General features: G+C 26.0%; 2 protein-coding genes across 2 annotated transcripts; one reads left to right on the top strand and one right to left on the bottom strand.

The window, feature by feature from the left end:
* The first annotated feature begins 9630 nt into the window (after positions 1 to 9630).
* Positions 9631 to 16084, top strand: LOC112596842 (muscle-specific homeobox protein tinman-like). Its single transcript, XM_025342664.1, has 3 exons — positions 9631 to 10372; positions 14583 to 14701; positions 15669 to 16084. Exons 1-3 carry the CDS (start codon positions 9769 to 9771, stop codon positions 15963 to 15965), a joined length of 1020 nt encoding a protein of 339 aa, XP_025198449.1. The 5' UTR covers positions 9631 to 9768; the 3' UTR covers positions 15966 to 16084.
* A 2023-nt stretch (positions 16085 to 18107) lies between these two features.
* On the bottom strand, positions 18108 to 18664 carry LOC112596843 (NEDD8). The gene is made up of 3 exons (XM_025342665.1): positions 18535 to 18664; positions 18346 to 18458; positions 18108 to 18290 (listed from the first exon to the last, which is right to left on the bottom strand). Exons 1-3 carry the CDS (start codon positions 18568 to 18570, stop codon positions 18194 to 18196), a joined length of 246 nt encoding a protein of 81 aa, XP_025198450.1. The 5' UTR covers positions 18571 to 18664; the 3' UTR covers positions 18108 to 18193.
* Between the last annotated feature and the right edge of the window lie 1945 nt (positions 18665 to 20609).

The following is a 20609-nucleotide window of genomic DNA, read 5'->3' as shown; positions in this document are numbered from 1 at the left end:
CGATTAAAAATTTATTTCAGAAGTTTCACACTTATATTTCACAATTGACATACCTACACGTCCATAGTTTGAAAATCCAACGTTCTAAAAACTAATCAAATATTTAATATTGTTTAACACCATTCAAAACATAAACATAAAACGCGTAATTTATGTGCGATCATGAATTATATATGTGTTATACGCGTTAGATGATTTTGTCACTACAACACTAAACGGCTAACCACATCAAAAGTAATAAAGTCAATTTTATGGACTAGGGCGAAACCCCACATATATCACTCATTAGCAATGAAATACAAACTAAAACATAATTTAATCTCTTTATCGGGCAATATGTTCCTATAATAACACATTAAATAATATTAAGTAATTAACTATTCGGTATGATCAGAATTTGATAACACGATACGGTGTCAAATAAAACTATGCAGGAATAGTAACCAAATAACGTATATATTTTTATAGCTTTAATAAACCAGGCTTGTATTTTAGTAGTACTATACACATATAATGTTTTTGACGATTGAATATTTCACAAAATATCTAAATTATAATAATGCAATTTGTACATTAATTGTTTAAAAATTTAAACTAATACCACACAACCACCAAAATTTCAAAAAACGTACGTTCTTTATTGGCTTTGAATATTATACTATTTTGCTTTATTGTAGGTACATAATGCATATAATATAAAAATAACTTTATTTAAATAAATGTTTGTACGTTAATGTAGCTATTATACTATGGTTGTGAAAACTTAATTTTATACTTTTTTATAAGGAAGGTAATCGTTAGTACCAATTGATACAATATCATTACCTAGAAACTCTCCGAGATGTATATATACATAAAATAAAAAACACAATAATTTAAAATATGTATTTGATTCAGTCATGTTTTATCGGTGGCACATTGACATATTGCACGAATCAAACTCTTATACTAATAATAATAATAATAATATACGTGAGCGATACATTTTACACATATATAGAGCACACCAATTAACTCAGTGTTTATAGCACAGGTGATCCAACGACAGATTTAGTAATGTCAGCCATGTGGCCAACGTCATCAGATTTCCCACGGACACACGCGACAACTTATATAGTGTACCGTGTTCGTGGGAACACCATATAGTCTTTTTTAAAAGCCTCGTTTTGGGGGTACATTATTTGATTTACGCGGTCTTGACGGGAACAATTTATATTTTTGAAATTATACTTTATTAACTCGGTGTCGGTATAATAATAATATTATGTCTCGGCGGCACAAAAACAATACCCACTTTACGGCTTGTTTACAACCATTATGACATTTTTTTTCACCACAACTCTCTCATTTTTCAGACGATAATTAAATAAATCTAAGACTTGACTATAAGTGAGGTATGTTCGGTTATATATTATATGCCATCTAATAAAACAACATATGCGTATTTTCGTGCGAATACAAAATAATAAATAATATTATAATAATAATGTAGATGATTGAATAAAAATGTTATTGATAAATAAATTCCTACGTGTAAAAATAACCGAACGATAACATTTTTACAACATTAAAATAATATAAAATCAATATTTTTTAGGCTATATATTAAACTCTGTATCGAATGTACTCTATAGTCTACATACTATAACTATATTAGGTATATTAGATATACAATATACTACAGCTACAAATTTATAACTTATAAATTATGTCCTGATCGTATTTTTTATAAACCTGTTGTGTAAAATACAAATGTTTTTAAAAATTCTGGAACGGTATTTATCATTAATCCACTGTACCCTACATTAGCTACATTTGTGAAAATGTTTCAATATTTTATGAACATTATACAATATTTAAATGTCAAATACCTACTTTTAATATATCAATATATATTTTATTTTCAATTTGCATTTACATTAATTTAATGTCATATTTTATTTAATATTTCAATATGTAAATAATACACACGTTATTGTTCATAAAAAATAAAACATGACAAAAACTGTGGAAACTATTATAATATAATTAAATCAAACAAAACGCATAATATACAATATCATTTATACATTAGGTATATAACTGGCCTAGTAATAGGTAGGTAGTGATAGTTTTCATCTAAATCTAGATAAAAAATTCAACAGAATACTAGAGTAGAGTTCTGGCTTCCAGCTCCACTTGTAATCTAAAAAAAATACACTAAACAATTAAGAATCAAAAATAGTATGAAATTATTTCTATAAACTATTTTTATAATTTATAATTATAAATCATACCCATATAATATTAAAAATCCATAATAACATCCAATATAGTAGCATGAATTCAACACTGAAGAATCTCTATTATTGAATATTAATACCTTAAACTGTGTAGTTCATCAACCATACTCATCCCCTTTTTTCATTTAATAATAAATTTATTCTAATTCAAATTTTTGGAATTATTAAATATAATTAGACCATATGTTATTCAAATTCTTAAAATTGTTTATACTATTTCAAGAATTTTCTGTGACGATAAAAACTCCTGTTTTTCGAATGAAAAGCCACCTACCATTTTTACAGTAAATTCTTAAAATGATAATTTTTTTGAAAATTTATATGAATCTATAAATTAGTAAGATTAAAATTCAAAATTATAATTGAGTTATATTGAAAAGTTTTAAAAATCGTCATAATGTTTTAATTAAAAAAGTAATCTTTAAAAGTGGCTTTACAAAAATATAAAAAGATGCCGTATGGGTTTGGTATTTATTAAGCTCGAACCATTTTAATAAATTATCAAAATTTTTAAATTATGATAACCTCCATACTTTTTAAACCTATTATTATGATCTATTATTTTTAAGAAACAAAGTTAAATTACTCAAAAACTATTCAATCGAATTTATATTTTGATATGCCAACATTTTCAGAAAAATTATTTGATAAATAATTTTTAATATAAAGGAAAGTTGTCGTTTAAAAAACAGAAGTTTTTATATTTGTGGAACAATTCTTAAGTAATTCAAAAATTTCAAGAATTTAAAAATATAGTCTTAACATATGACTCAGAAATAAACTTAAAAATTCCAAAAATCGAATTTGGAAATTATACTCTTTAAATTCAATATACTATTTAAATTGATATCATAAATAATTTATTTTGTATAACTATTTTTAAACAATACAATTAAATTTAGTTATTATTATGGGCTAAAATATATTAATAAAAAAGTGCATAAATCATTATAATATACACTAAAATATTTAAAGTGTAAAGTATTTTTTTCAATTCTAATTAAGAATTTGTATAACATGGTATATTATTTTTTAAATGTTTAGAATTTTATAGTTTTCAATGCTTATTAGTAGCAGAAGTTCTTATAATTATTAACTTAATGATAATCTAAGTGTTGTATTTATAATTTTTAATCACGAAAATGAGCGTTTACAATATACTTGAGTACATGATATAATTAATACAAGTATAGGTACTATGTTCATAAATGCGGCTATATTATGGTAGTTATTTCATATTACAACAAGGTATAAACATTTTACGAAATTAATTTTTATTAGTAGAAATTTAGAATTATTCATTTTTAATCATTTACAATGTGTTTTGACGTCTTCATCACTTACTAGTCATTTCAGGCATATAATTCTCACATTAAAATTATTTTGGTACTAAAATCATAAGACGATGCAAACTAAATTAATTATTTTTTAATAATATTAAGTTTTTGTTTCTAATTTCACAAAAACTGTTAAAAATGAATTAATTATTCCTATAAAATGTTAATACTTTGTTTTGTATCCATTAATCTATTTATATCAAAAAATGTTGACGACTGCAAAATTTTCTTATTTAAAAAAATAAATAATCTATTTTTGATTATTATAAGTGATTAGTCAAATATTGTACGAAATGCCTGTATTTAAGATAAAGTATCGAAGTTAACAACTGTATAAATTGATGATTAACCTAGCATTTTATTTGTTCTGGTAAAACTATTTAAATTTAAACATGTATTGTTAATTTATAGGTTTTTTTTCATCATTTCGGTAAAATAATAAAGTTATTCATGCATTTTTTTTTAAATCGTCAGGCATATAATAATTTCAAAGCAGTAATCCCAAAGCTCAAAAGATTAAATTAACAAAAGGCTCAGTCAGCAATGATCTACTATTGAATATACATAAAATGTAAAATCTATTAATAAATTTTAAGCTATAATTTACTACTTATTAGTTAGGTATTTATTTATTACATTTGGATAATTCTTAGAAAATTATATGATTTTTAAACATTTTCATTAATTACTACAATATTAACATCTTGCTTTCTGGATCACCACAAACAGTGATTATCCAAACACATTTTTTTTTTAAATGAATGCCGCCTTTTTTATTGTAATTAAAAAAAAAATGTCATAAATCCTACAGGAATAAAATTAATTTAAACGAGTAGTTTCCGAGATATTTAATTTAAATTTCTAAAACTTTATAAGGTTACAATTACTTAATAAATTATAAAACACAACAAATTAAAAAAAAAAAAGGATTTCGTTATAATATATGTATTAGTGTATTGCTATTATATTATGCATTACGTTAATGTACGCGTATAGAACAACAACGGACATCGGCAGATGACTCGTGTTCGATGTTATAAATTTAACTCGTCGGAACGTGAAACGATGTTTATTTAACATACGCATGCGTAAATATTATACGTACACAAAATATATTATACATGTTAATAAATCGGCTATTCGATAATAATAGTCAATCATTCATAACATTGGTATCTTTATACCGCTCGTTATTTTTTTTTCTCCTAAAGATTACAATAACGGTTATTATTAAGCTTTTATTATACCCGGATCCATGTGGCGTTTTGTATTTATAAACTTTGAAAAATTAATAACGTGTAAGTTCGTAGGGGCCGATGGTCGGGTGCAGATAACCCCGCCGCCACAGCCGCCGTGCCGACGACGACGGCGACGGCGACCGCATGCAGTATATGCGTAAAATATTATTACAGTATAATATAGGCGCCAGAATATATTATTTACCGCCGAACGGCCATCTGTTTTAGATAATAAACTCGGCGTTGACAATCCGTTCCGTTGCGGACACCTTATGTATTATATTATTTCCAATACAAATCCCAGACCCCGAGACACGCCGAAATTCACCGATGAATACAAATATTTAAAATAAACAAAAAGGTGGTGGCGGACTCGACATCGTCCTCCGCATCATCTACGCGGAGATGTTTAAGACATAAGTCATAACGTCGTATGAGTTACAATACTCGTCGGGCGCGAGTGAAATTATATATACATAATCTACACAATTTGATATCATACCATAATATATGCATATATATAAGAATGAGCATGATAGTCACACCTCGCGATCAGAGTCATCTGTGTTTTTTCAGTTGTCTATAATAAATAATAATATTATATGATAGTGTAAAGAATGTACAAAAACAAATTTTATATCAATAGATTTTTTTTTTTTTAATTACATTTTATCACGTGATTTGTTGTTTTATAGTTAAACACACATTTTACTATTGCTTACCCCTAATAAATATCATATAAGTATACACCGTTAGTATCTCAGACCTCAGTGACCCATTGCTTAATGCTGACCAATTTGGTGTTCACTTACGGTATACCTACTATATTACACTTTTTTTTATTGACATTTAGAAAGACATTCAAAAATTTTAATCACATTACTATAACAATATCTATTGATTAATATATTATATTGATTATATTTTTATTTGTCAGCTATAGGCTCAAAAGCTACAGGATCATTTTCAATAAATTATATCAATAGATTCCTTGAGATTCGGTAAGGATTTATAAGTTTGTATTTTAACCCTTAATAGATCTCTTTAGCTGGTTCACATTTGAATTTTGTTTCAGCTTACGAAAATCGAATATTTTATTTATATGTATAAAGTTATTGCTCCATAGGTTGCAGATGATAAAATAGTTGTTATAACTGAATATAATTTTCTACATTATATTATGTTAAAATTTGACTTTAAAGTTTTAGTTATCCACCTATTCCTTTAATTCTGCTTACAATAGAATATGCATAAATAAAAAAGTTACTTCACAGACTTCTTTCACCATAGTTTGATAGATCATCTTGGTTTCATTTTTCTCTGAGCTTAACTAATTAATACAGCAAGTAGTCTATGAATATTAGTATAACATATTATATTTTAAAAATTAACATTTATGAAAGAGCGATACACACCATTATATAACCACCTGCAAGGTAACAAAACTTTAAATATATTTGTATTTAAGTAAATGACTAGATGACTAGCTAGCTGTGTTCGGAAATTTATTTAAATAACAATTTTTTAGATAATTTTTGGTTGTTAACATTTCAGCGAATTAAGTCTTATTACATATATTACAACAGATGGGAGTAACCGAATTGGTTCCGGTTTGGCCGAATTGGTTCCTGTTTGTGTACAGGTAATTTTTAATTTTTAATAATTAGTGCAAAATATAAATTAGATATTATAAAATATAAATGTACCTACACTCTATAGTTTATACTATAGACTCTATAGTATAATATACAATAAGATGGTAATATATTTATATATTGAAAGTAAGCAAATTATCGGTGATACCCCAGTAAATTAAGATAACGATTGAGATAAATGTACTTTAATTGCTATATGGTTTAATATTGTCTACATCGGGCAAATGTAAACTCCCCTAAAATTTCGTAAATTCCCCTAAAAATATTTAGAACCATTTAGCGTAACCCAGAGAACACCACGTGGAGGCAGTTCTATCTAATTAATAATAATAATACCATTGTTAATATTAAGTCAATAAAATGCTTATTGATATTAAGATAAGATATTTGTTAAAATAAAAATTAAAAACTATTTGGTTTAATCATTTTTTTATTTAGTTCAACTAATATATTTTATCAAAATTTTATTAAAATAACTTAGAATTTTATTAATTTTATCAAATACATTATTATATAATGTATATATATATTAAATATATATATATTTTAAATTTACAAAAATAAAATTATTTTAACAAAATGGTTATTATATTGAATGTAACTAAAATATACTTAGTTTAATAATAACGATAATGATTTAATAATTTAATGATAACAAAAATATCAATTAATTAATAAAATTTAAATAAATAATAAAAAAAATCGAAATAAAAATGCAAAAATTTATGGAAGTGTAATACATGGTAACAAAATGTTTTTAGGGGAGTTTACTATTTCATCTTTTAGGGGAGTTTACATTTGCCCGTCTACATCAACGCGACAAACAGTCAATCGCGATCGACCAATTCGGTACCAGCCCAGCAGATATTTTCGTTTACCCTCCTATTATCAATTAGAAGTACATAACAAACAGAAAACAATTACACTGAAGGATTCATACATTTTTTCTTGTTATCAATTAATTTAAAATAAAATATTTTAAATCGCTGGTCATTGCAGAGTAGTTATTATTAGTATCTAAACCTTCAGAAAAAAACCGAGTATATTTTCTCCGCTGAACAGTAAAGCATTGAATTATATACATATAATATACAACTTTTTTTTATCGCTTTTATATGAATATTATAAATAATAAAAATACATCTCTTTTTCACTTTTATTACTTTGTTATTATTTAATTTCTATGATATCTGTAACGGTTAGACAAAAAATTTGAATAAGACTAAAAATTTTGTATCCAACCCAAAAACTATAAAAATATATTATTTATATGTCAAAATTTATCAAAATATCAATGGTTTTTATTTTTGTCACACAAAAAACTTCCATTGCTGGCTAATTAAGTAATTAACAATATATTTTTAATTACTTTATAAAATATAGTACAATTTTCTAACAATTCTAACAATGAATCGCAGACGAAAAGTCTGTCTTTTAAAAAGTTGAACAATAAGTCCAGATTCAGTTTTTATAGTCAGACAAAAAGTTTGAACACATTTTTAGGATCTAACAAAAAATTTAAAAATACAAAACAATCTATATTTATCTATATTTATGTACTAAAATATCTAACAATGAGTTAACAATTCTAGAATTGTCTAAGGAAACATTATTTATGTTAATATTTTTAAATAAACGTATCTAGGTACCTATTAAAATTAATTAAGATTAATAATTAATTATATAATAATAAATGAAAATGTAATAGAATATTTTGTATTTTTTAACTTTTTGTCACACATTAAAAATGTACTCGGATTTTTTGTCTGACTATAAAAACTGAATCCGGACTTTTTGACCAATTACCGCCATCAGCATATTGACAGGTGAAAATTTTAAGTAGGCTTTAAAAAAATTATAAATTAAGAAATTGTTTTGATTTCTAATAGATTTGGTATTAATTCGAAATTTTAATGGCTCTAATAAATAATAGGGCAATCTATAGAATTATTTAATAATTTTAATAAAAATGAATAACGAAGGTACCTTCTCCTTATATTTAACGATTGTATATTGAAATATGATAATACTCCATCATAGTCTGAATGTCGTGGACTTTCTACTTTAGTAATTTAAATGCTAAAAAACAAAGAAAAAGATTCTGAACGGTTTCAAAGTTCTGAATTACACCTAAAGGTAGTTAATTCGCAGATTGATGTGACCCGTAGTATCTACGCTACATGATGAAAATTATTTTTCAAAAATGTTTTACATCACTTACACACAAGGGCATCCATAAAAAAATTCTCAAGGGGAGGACAAAATTTTAATTATGTCCATGAGATAGAAAAGGGGCTTACAATTTAACATTATACTATTATATTTTATATATCAAACTGGAAGATTATGAAATAATAATTATTTAACCAATTAACCATAAAATTTATTTATTAAATTTTCATTTGATTAATGACATAAATTTAATAAAATATTAATTTACAAATAAAAATTATAAATTTCTTTTTTTAACACCAAATATATTTATTACTTGTTCTATGTATTCATTCGATTTATCATCAATTTTTTCCCTATGTACGCTTATCATGCATAATCCATCAAACCTATCTTCACTCATTGTAAATCTTGTGTAAGCAATTTTTCAACATTTCCCAGGGGGGACATGTCCCTCCCTTGCCCGCCATATGAGCGCCCTTACTTGCACACACAAACACTAACAAACACACACACCTTATTGAACTGTAACTACGCACGCCCCACTCAAATCTTAATAACATATCGATACGGTCGACATTTTAATAACAATATCGTAGATACCTAATAATAATGATGACAACAATAATAAGGGAATAATATTATGATATCATCGTTATGGACCGTCCTCACTCGGACATCTGCACTCGCGTACCCACATCAAATTCGACGACTACACAACATAATATTATACACCTATACAACATATGACATGAACCTATTTACTCATATGTAATACGATAACAGCGATGATGATGATGATGATGATAATAAGAGTGTACAGATATTGTTTTTTGAAACGACTGCAGCGGCGTGAGTAGACGGGCCATGTGCTCCGGACGTCGGGTACACCGCGAGGCTCACGGATTGGCCAAGATTCGGTAGACTTGGGCGGGGACCCCCGCGGGTGCGCCCCGACGGAGCCCTGGTGCAGGGGCGGAGGCTGCGGTGCATCGTCCGCGCGCGGAGACGACGAGCGGCGCGCTGCAGCCAGCAGCAGTGATCGAGGAGACACGTCGCCGCGGGGACGGACTGCAGCAGAGCTATGCACACTGCGAATGCTGCACTCACCGGTTGCACCACCACCGCCATGGACCAGTTCGCCGACGAATACCTTCCGCAGCATCCGTACGCCGCGGCCGCCGCCACCGCATCCGACTATCACTGCGGCAGCAATCCCTCCGAGTGCGAACCTGCCGCCGCTGCATATCCACACCACCATCACGTGCACCACAAGGACGGCGGCGAGTACTTCGCGGAACCTTATTACTACGACGCGACAGCCGCCGCCGCTGCCACCGGTTATTGCGGTGGTTACGGTGGTCCACACGACGCATACGGCAACAACAATTGGTCATCGTCGCCACAGGAATATCCGTCGTCCGGCGCTGACGTGGTCGTCGACGGGGCGCAATGGTACTGGACGCAGTCAGACGTCAGCGGACCGCCGCAACTGACGTCGCTGACGCTGCATCCGCCGCCACCGCCGCCACCGTCTCTATCGTTGGCTCCGGAACTGGCCGGTTTCTGCGACGTCGATGACTACCGGTCCACCGGACATAACTTGTTACAGTTTCAGTCCGGTCGCGATACTACCGATCAAACCGCCTGCAGCACAGCAGTCGCCACTACTGCCGACCAATTCTTCAGTAAGTGTGCACACCCACATAAGTCTACAATCGCATAATATATGCGTTTCTCCGCGGTTAGAAATAAGCGTCTACTCGTTCAATTCCATCCGAATCCTAAACAAGTATAATATAATATAGTATATGTCATGACATTACGTCATTACCTATGTAGGTACATCACGATAATATGTATAATTGAAAGTGGTGAATATATTATAAAGATTTCAACTGACGTTTTTAAAATTTTTCAAGAGACGACATTCAACACTTTTATTATCCGTATATTATAACAAAAATAATATTCTAATAACACCTTCATAATATAAACTGTGAATTTTCGAAAATAATGTGATTAAACTGATATAATATTTTACTAAAATGTATAATAAATCATTATATATAATAATTTTATCTATACAATAACAACAATTTTTTGAAAAATTTCTATAGACAAAATTAATGGGGTCCCATTCATCCTTTCAATTGTTATTACACTACATAAGTAGGTACATTATATGATCGTCAAGCAGTACAATTATACTAAAAATTAGAAAACGAAATAAAATACTTGTGTGTACCTAAACTTCCGCTTAATTATTATTGATATTAATCTGTTGTAAACTGCAAGGATGCATTATGGTTCATGATAAATACTATAATAAATTGTGTAATCCTTTATCTAATGCACCTGTATCAATAATGTAATTAAAAAAATATGTATTCATATCTGTTTTCTAAATAAGTTTCCTATGTTTGGGTTTACGTTTTCATATTAAATACTTCTAACTACCATTAATTGAGTTTCGTAATATTAGACAACCCAAGAAAAAAAGTTCAAACAGAAAATTTGATAATATTAATTCTACAGTACCGTTATCCTGCAGTAAGTAAAATGTAAACCTACCATTATATATAAACCTACCTACATCACTTATATATACTCGTACTTATTCAAATTCTAACCGGGGCTCAGAACTTTATGCATTTACATAATTCATAGAAATAAGTTGTGTACTAAAAATCTGGTTTGACACAATCTTGTTTCAATAAATACAACACAATTCCAAAAATATATGTTGCTTATTTTTGCATGTTTAAATATTTTATACATATCAGCTCTTATTTTTTTAATAAAAACAAACAAAATATCAATTATTAAACAAATCTGATTTAAAAATAAATCTTCACACCAAAAAACATTTTTATTTTAAATAATACAATAATAAATAAGTACAATAATTATTTTGTTTTTTCTATGCATGATAATAAGTATTTAATAATAATAATATTTAAAACTAAATTATAAATGAAGTTTTTTTTTACAATAATAGATAATAAAAAATACATCGTACTATACATAGGTATTTACGCATTAATTTTAAACTTTTTGAACTATTATGAAATATATTCCCTTATAAATGCATATTTTATAAGAAAAATAACTATATTACACACTTTTTTTAGAAAAATTATAAATAACAGAAATATGAATTTAAAACAAGATTCCCAGGCCCTTCTAAAAATGTTATTACAATAAATGAGATCTTTTCTACTTATTGTGTCTTAATTATTAAGAGTGCGATGATAATGTAGATATAACAATTTCACATAAAATATAAAGAAGGTAGGTACATCAAGAACTATAGCTATACAAGTAAAGTACATAAATTCTGAATTTTATTTAAATTTGTGTTAGGCTTGACGATATAATTTTAAAATTTAATTATTATTATTATGTAAAATCTATTTCATATTAATAAATAATAATTAACAACAAAACATAAATAATAAAGTAGGTATAATGTATAAACATTTAAACTACTCGACGACTATCAGACAAAAATTTTAATTTGCCCAAGAATGTTTATACTCTTAAAAAAAAAGCATAAATCATAGTAGGTATCAAACTAATTATTAATTAATTGTATACAATATACATCAATAAATTCCAAGCAGCTTAATAACTAAATTTTATCCATAAATTTCATTAAATAAAATCTGAAAATATCACTGTTATGAAAAATTCTACGTATTTCTAATATTAAATTTTAATAATGCAAATTTAATTTACAGTCAAGATTTTCAATAATAATAAGAGTTAAAAGTTCTACTATAATTTATCAGTAAGGTACTTCAAAACCAAGATAAAACAATTTTATCATTGCAAATCTTGAGAAAAATCAATTTTTATGAAACATTAATCGAACGTAAGAAAATAACCAAATAGTCTTGTATATTATAATTTTAATTATAATTTAAAATAAAAATATAAGCTTATTTATACGATATGATTCGCACCAAGCATAATCACTCTCCTGACTCTTTTTATATTTTTATCCTTTGATAGTGCATTTTTTCAAATTTTGATTCTTGGAATTTTAAACGATTCAATTGCTTATGCTTATCTAGATTAGAGGTGCGGTATCCTTTGGCGGAACAATCTTTTATTATTCAAATGAGAATATCTTCCTTTTAATAGTAAATTATTAAGTGGATTATGCATTTTTGAAAACTTTCGTGCAACTTAAGTCAAAATCCAAATTTAAAAGAGTAGTTTCTTAGTTATTATTAAATTATTTACTAAAACTTCATACATTAAAAATAATATCTCTTAATAATTCTTTAATGTCAAATATGGTGGTTATTTATTTATAGACAAGTCTCTAGTTTTAGTAGGTATTTTGCTCTTGTTATAGTTATTAATTATTATTATCAGAAAATTTTTTACAGGTTTAGCAATTTTAATGCAGATATATTTGAATCAATAATAACTATACTATCGTTTTAAAATTCATAAAACATCAAATCAAATAACTCAAAAACTATTCGTTTCGCAGCCATTAAAAATTCAATTTAAATACTTGGTGTTCACAAATTAATTTTCTTAATTATTTAAAATAAAAAAGGAAGAATCTTGTATGAAAAAAAATACCTATACCAACAAAAGACACGTCTTATTATATGACATAAAAATTAATACATTTAAAAACGATTATTGTCATTAACTACCAATTTATGTCAATAAACTTCAATTAAAAATAATTCCAAAAATTAGAATTTATTAATAAATATTAAATACATTATTAAAGGATAAAAATAAATTGAACATATATCATTATGTAACTCACTATCATCTATGCGACTGTACCTATATTACAATTTACTCCTTCAAGTTAATATTGTTTTAATAACTGTTGGGGTCAATTAAATATTTTTAAAACTTATTATTTTCTAACAAAGGCGATTCTTGAGCAGCCACAACGGAGGGTGGCAAAAATATTTTGCATATACTTACATAGTTACATACATATCCCGCTTATTTTTTTTTCTATTGCACGATATATGATAATTATAAGTTTTATAAACTTTATACCATCACGGCATAACATAAAAAAATATAGGTATCAATAAATGTTAGGATAAATAAGCTAAATTTATACATTTACACATTCGTATAACCCCCGTAAAACTACCACTGTTTTCTAATTTCTATTTTTTTTAGTATGACCATTGAGTTAACTGAATTTTGTTGTGTTTATATATTTTTTTTATTTATTTACCTATGCCAGCAGTTCCCAAGTTTTTTGACTCGTGATGCCCTTTTTGAATTAAGATTTTTCTCAGAGCGCCTTTCTCTAATTATCAGAAAAAAAAATGTATAAAAACTATCAACAATTTGTAATAGGTAATATGAAAATATTTATTTAATTATAATTATACTTAATTTATACATATTTATTGAGTCTCTTAAGAATTAGGTATAAATTTATGTATACATATTACATTAATGAGATGGATGAGCTTGTATATCACTGCAAAATGTAGCGCTCTTGTAAAGATACCACGGCGCACACTTTGGGAACCGCTCACCTACGCAATATACGCATAATACTTTTGGAGCAATGGCATATTAAGGATTAATTGTTGAGGCAATGACAAGCAATTAGTTGCATATTAAATACGTAGATAGTATAGGTATCTTTCATTTTCATGTCTAAATAAATTTAATTTAAATATAATAATATTTTACTTGTGGATAGAGTAGATAGACTTTTTGAATATTGTTTATAGCCTTAATGAGATTTAGTTCAATTAATCATTTTTTTCTTTGTGATTTTAATTTGATTTAATAAAGTGTATCTAATAAATATATAATTTCAACTAATTTGAAGAATAATAAAGTCAATTAAAATATATGTAATCTAATAATTTTTTATGTTTGTTATAGAATCAACTTTGAATGATAAACCAATAGTAAACAGATCTGACCAAAAAAAATCTACGAGTAAAACATCAACGAATCAAAGACAAAGAGCTAAACGGAAACCTAGAGTACTATTTTCTCAGGTATAACTAAATACATATTTTAATATTATTAATCTACATAGGTACAAGGTAAAAAGGTGGTATTGGGGAAGAGGAGGGAGTAATGAACACCTCCAATTTTGAAATTAACACCCTTAAAATGTATACCATTTGTGGATTAACTGAAAAATAAGTCTTCAGCGTCCTATTTTTTTTCATTGAAGTTCTACCACTGACATGAAATTAAATAGATAACACATTTATTATTTATACTTTACAGTCCTATTATACAATATAAAAATAATAATATTTTATTTTATAATTTATCTTGATACTAATAAATATTGTTAATTTTAAACTACTACGTAAGACCATTTGGATAAATAGTGCTAATTTCAAACTAAAATCTATAACCTTTTAATTAATTTTATTAATTTTTTGGGATTTTTCTTAAATATTTAACTAATAATTTCTATAAGCTATTATATTTTTTTTAGATTCCAAAAAAAGAATATATTCAAAAATGTAGTTTTTTATTTTTGATATTCACGTATACAATAAAATACAATAAGCAATAAGTATAAAAAGTTACATGACTAGACAGCTTGAATGAAGCATTTTTTAAATTATTATTTAAGATAGACGCTTGCCTTGCCCAATTACATATTAAGCGACAAAGAGGATTAATCAATAAAGAAATAGAAGAAAGATTTTATGTTTAAAAATGTGGGTAAACTAGTGTTAGAATGGAATTATTTATAGTAAGTGGAGACAAGTACAGGAAGGATAGGAATTTTCAAAAATATATGATATTCTAAATTTTAAGAACCTTTAGTAATTGTTAATCATAATTTAAATTTTTAGAAATAGTTCACAATTTTTTTTATAAGAATTTAAATTATGAACTATGGTAAAAGTTCTTGGATATTTCACGAGTAACTAAAATACCAATTAAAATTAAATTTTTATTATAAAATTAACATACAATATTAATGGATTATTTCTTTAGGATGTAATATCAGAATTAGAACACCGGTTCAATCAACAGCGTTACTTATCGGCTACAGAGCGAGAAACAATGGCATTAAGATTAAGGTTGACACCAACCCAAGTGAAAATATGGTTTCAAAATCGGCGTTATAAAAGTAAAAAGTTAATAACATCAGACTGTACAACATCAGAAAACAATAAAAAGCCTCCCAGAAGACAATTTCCAGTAATAAAACAATGTTATACGGAGTTAACAAGTTTAATAACAAACAATAATCATAACTTCAATCATAACAACAAATATTTCAACATTTAACCACATTTTCACCGACAATCAGTCATCATAAAAAAATGCATTCAATAAATAGATATTTAATATGTAAACATTAATTTGTTCTATGTATGTTGTCAATAGTATTTCTATTAGTTATTACTTTGAATTTGATAAAATTATAAGTGGTCGGTATATAAATATGTAAGATTAATTATTTTCCTATTTAAATTTTTAAAATTAATATTCACTTTTTAATGTTTTTTATACTAGTCTATTGGATTTAAGAAATTAAATAATAAAATATTAATGTATAAATCAAATGTATATATTATATAATTTATGCCAAAGATTCAAACTTTGTTTTTTTATTTGTAAACAATTTATTATGTGTAGTCTAGAATGAATTGAATGTTTAATTTTAAAATGTTAACTAATTACTGTAGGTACTATAAAAAAATATAACTTATAGTAGCTATAACCTGTAGGTATATTAAAAATTTACTGTGAACTGAAAATGTATTATATGAATAAAATTATTTTTTTTATTTAGTTATATATTTTTTTTAAATAATTATTGATTATTAAAAAATAAATCAATATCAAAACATTTACACTGTGTAGATTACTAGTCATATTAAACATTTTTCATTATTTTTACACCTACTACTTATCAAAATTGTATTACCTAGTGGCTAGTGTTATCATAATAAGCTGCATTAAAAATAGATACATAACAAAACCTACCTAAAATATGATGTTTATCTTATATAAATTAATCAAATTAAATTAATAAAAACATACTACTTCTAAAATAATAAATTAAGTCAATTAGATTTAAAAGTTAAATTACTCAATTTCTTATTATTAAATATACATGGTTAATATTATCGAACTGTTTACAAAATAACTTTTTATACAGAATATTTCAATTCTGTTCAGTATAATCAAAACAAAGTACTAATAAATATTAATATATTTTTATATTTTATCTAAATATTCTAAATGTTATAAGAAGCAACCATATAAATAATTATAAAACCATTACTGGCTACAGCTATTTATGATCATTTTATATTAAGTAACGTTGTGGGTTAATAACCAATATCTTTAATACTTGATACATTAAACCACATCTGTAATATTTATTCATAAACAGGGCCTAAAATTTATTATGAAATAATATTAACAAAATAATTGAGTATTTGAGAAAACTAACACTTACATTTAATTGTATATACCTACAGATAATCTACAAATAATTTAAAAAAAAAAAAAATAGAAAGACAGTAAGGCAATAACTTTATACTGATATAGCAATGATTTAAAAACAAACAATAAAAATTATTTAAATAATAGAAAAAACTTTTAAAAATTAAAATAGTAAAAATAAATACTAACAATTAGACATTATTGTTACATCCATAGATAATATCTTTATTATGTCACAATTGTTGTAATCATTATCAAAAATTTAAATACGATTAATTTGGAACCAATTGATAGGTTTTACCAAGAAAACTTATCATATTAACTCAAATTTGAACAAAAAGTAACTTAAACTTCATCTTACAGTTTTTACAATTTTTTATTGTAGAATCAATAAATTAGTTCTATAATAGTTAGTAAAAATTATACTTAACAATACATAATTATAATATAAATATATTGTGTTATAATTCAATAAAAGTTGAAATTTGTTTTGATTGTTAGATTTATTGATAAGAAATAATAACAAATATGTAACATATACACTTATCACCAGTATTAAATTTCAGTTTTTAATTGTATACATACATTTTAGATGTATATTTAAAATTTTTTTTTATTTTTATCTATTTCCCTAATAGTAGCAAGCATGAATCTAAATTGAAATCTTGTGAAATTTAATTGGTATATTACATAAATACCAAATCATATTTTAACTATGTATTTCCCAAAAAAATAGTCAAAATACGCAAAAGAATAGAGTTATAAACCCTGTATTAGTATATATTAATTCAGTATCTAATCTAGGCAAACAAAAATGTTTGACAATAACATAATATGATATTAATGAAGTATATTATATTTGTTTTTAAATTTGAACATAACCTATCTAACTTTGACGTGAGAATATTAAAATCAAATTTAATACACAAATTTTTGCTAGTTGATTATAGTAAATATTTCATTTATTTATTGTTGTTGAATTTAGTTACATATAAATAGAAATAAATAAAATAGTTGAAAAAAATGTTTGAAATCAGAATAATCATTGTTTTTGTACATTATCAAACAGGTAGAAAAATACCTCCTCTTAATGCTAATACCAAATGTAACACAGATCCTCCTTGAACTTTGTAATCTTGGGCAGTCTTTTCATCGTTCCTAAAAGCAAATTGTTTGTTACGTTTAAAATAGAAAATGTGAAAATCGGTCTTACATTTGTTTCCCAGAAAAAATCAATCTTTGTTGCTGAGGTGGAATACCCTCTTTTTCTTCAACTCTTTCTTTGATTCTTTCCACTCTATCAGTGGGTTCTATATCAATTTCTATCTATAATGGGAAATTAAAATATAATATAACAAACAATAATTATCATTTAATGGGTACATTTAAGAGAACTACTTACCTCTTTTCCAGTTAGAGTCTTAACTTTGATCAACATTGTGTAATTTATAAATGCCTATATGTATATAATTTTATGATAAATTTAAAATTTAAAAGCAAAATTAATGTGCTGCAATCTGAATTAAAATGTTATAAAGAAAAGAAATGACATGAAATAAAGTGATAAACCGAAATTACTACTACACACGTGATAACACAGTGATACGACTACAGGATGACAATGAAAATACAATCTTGTTAATCAGCTGCAAACCGGTAGAAAATACTTTGCCAACATCATGTCATATGAATTTTAATATTCCCGTTAAAAAAAAAACCGCTAAATTTAAAAAAAAAAAAAAATGAATCATAATTATTTATTTTCAGATTAAAATAGGTACGCCGTACGCGCATTAAATTTTACTTTAAAAAGAATATAAAAAAAATGTTAAACACAAAACCTTTTATCAATTAATTTTGTGACAGATGTACTAAAACGCATGTAAATTTTATTTTTAATTTAGAACGGAGCAATAAATATATACATTGATTTTACGATGACAGATGATGTGTGTTGTATTTTGTTTTTGTGTCTGTAAAGAAAATAAGTCGTCATTAAAATCCTTCGAAATTCAAATTTGAGAGTAGTTTTAGATTGAAAATTGAATCTAATATGTACACTGTCACATTAAAGAGATCATATTGAAAAATAAACAAAAAAGATAGCCGCAAATGAATACTGCTCTGCTGACCGACTACTGTATATTAGGTGTCGAGTGTATTAAATTTTTATTTAATTATTTATCATTATGTACGCAAAACGATTCCGAGCAAAGACAATTTGATATCCTTTTTCACCAAATGTATTTTTTATGAAGTTTATTTATTTTACTTTTATAGTTTTTCGATAGGCATATTTAATTTTTTCCAAAAATATTTCAATTTCGTATTATTAGTGCTTAATTATTATAATAATATGTATATCAATACTATATTATATTAACTTAGGTATATAACAAAAAATTTAATAACATATTTCTCTAAATACCGTAAAACAATAAAAATAGACCGCAAAATCACTAGGTATCTGATGTTGCGCAATTCCTAATACGTATGCACAAACTATATATTTCCATTAAGTCTATGCCCAATATAATATTAAATATGTATAAATATCATAAATATATTTTCTCAGATTTAACATTTAAGGACAGTAGGTCCTCAATCTATACAATGTCGTGACATCATGTGTTTGAATTAATAAATTCAAAGTATATTATTTAATTATGGCAGTTGATTCTTGAAGTAGATGTATTAAAGTTATAATTCATAATAATCAAATATTATATTATCATGATATTATAGTACAACCACGAATCAATGTGGATTGTAATATTATGTTTTCCATGTTGTGGATTGATCCATAATAATAATAATAATAATAATAATAAAATGTATATACAAACTAAGTTCAGGTACCTACTGGCTGCTTGTGCAGTTCTAAAACATTCTTTGTGCAAACACTGATTCATAGATATTAAATTTTTCACTCATAAGTTATGCAAATTTAAATATTTGTACTAGTAACTACAAATTAGTTGTACTGACGGTGGCCGGTGCGTTTAAGACTTCCTTATTTCTTCTAACGCTAAATCTTTAGTGTTCAAGTAGGTATCAAATGAACCATTATGTGATTGTCGCCGACCACCTAACCACAAGAACTAGACAGGATGTATACTGTAAAATTTACATAGAACTATTCATTTAATAGCCTATTTGAGTTAAATGGGTAGATCGTAAAATATGAGTCAGTAAAATCAAAAATGTTGTCTCAAAAAGTGACAAATAGGTAAAACAAGTTTGTAGCCTTGAATTTAAATTAAATAATAAACATTCAAATCCAAAGATACCAAAAATTATAATACTGTAATGGTCCACTGACAGTATGTATACTCTTTGGAAGTCGTGAATCTAACTTTTTCTATCTTTGTTCGTAATACCTTATATCACAGATTGACTATATGAACATAATGTAGTCTGTGGTAATCACGGATATTTATACTACAATAGTATCCATATCCGTGGTGGTAGTACAAA

The sequence above is a fragment of the Melanaphis sacchari genome, unplaced genomic scaffold (assembly GCF_002803265.2).
Source record: "Melanaphis sacchari strain LSU unplaced genomic scaffold, SCAv2.0 Contig351_pilon_pilon, whole genome shotgun sequence".
Lineage (NCBI taxonomy): Eukaryota > Metazoa > Arthropoda > Insecta > Hemiptera > Aphididae > Melanaphis > Melanaphis sacchari.
Note: the sequence above shows the minus strand (reverse complement) of the source record. Positions and strands in the feature narration are given on the sequence as shown.

What these genes read in the sequence shown, in the direction of transcription:
- LOC112596843 (XM_025342665.1), bottom strand. Translation starts at nt 18,570, where the DNA reads ATGTTGATCAAAGTTAAGACTCTAACTGGAAAAGAG. An exon ending in AGACTCTAACTGGAAAAGAG is followed by an intron (nt 18,459 to 18,534) that starts GTAAGTAGTTCT and finishes TTCCCATTATAG; the next exon opens with ATAGAAATTGATATAGAACC. An exon ending in ATTTTTTCTGGGAAACAAAT is followed by an intron (nt 18,291 to 18,345) that starts GTAAGACCGATT and finishes ATTTGCTTTTAG; the next exon opens with GAACGATGAAAAGACTGCCC.
- LOC112596842 (XM_025342664.1), top strand. Translation starts at nt 9,769, where the DNA reads ATGCACACTGCGAATGCTGCACTCACCGGTTGCACCACCACCGCCATG. An exon ending in TACTGCCGACCAATTCTTCA is followed by an intron (nt 10,373 to 14,582) that starts GTAAGTGTGCAC and finishes TGTTTGTTATAG; the next exon opens with AATCAACTTTGAATGATAAA. An exon ending in CTAGAGTACTATTTTCTCAG is followed by an intron (nt 14,702 to 15,668) that starts GTATAACTAAAT and finishes TTATTTCTTTAG; the next exon opens with GATGTAATATCAGAATTAGA.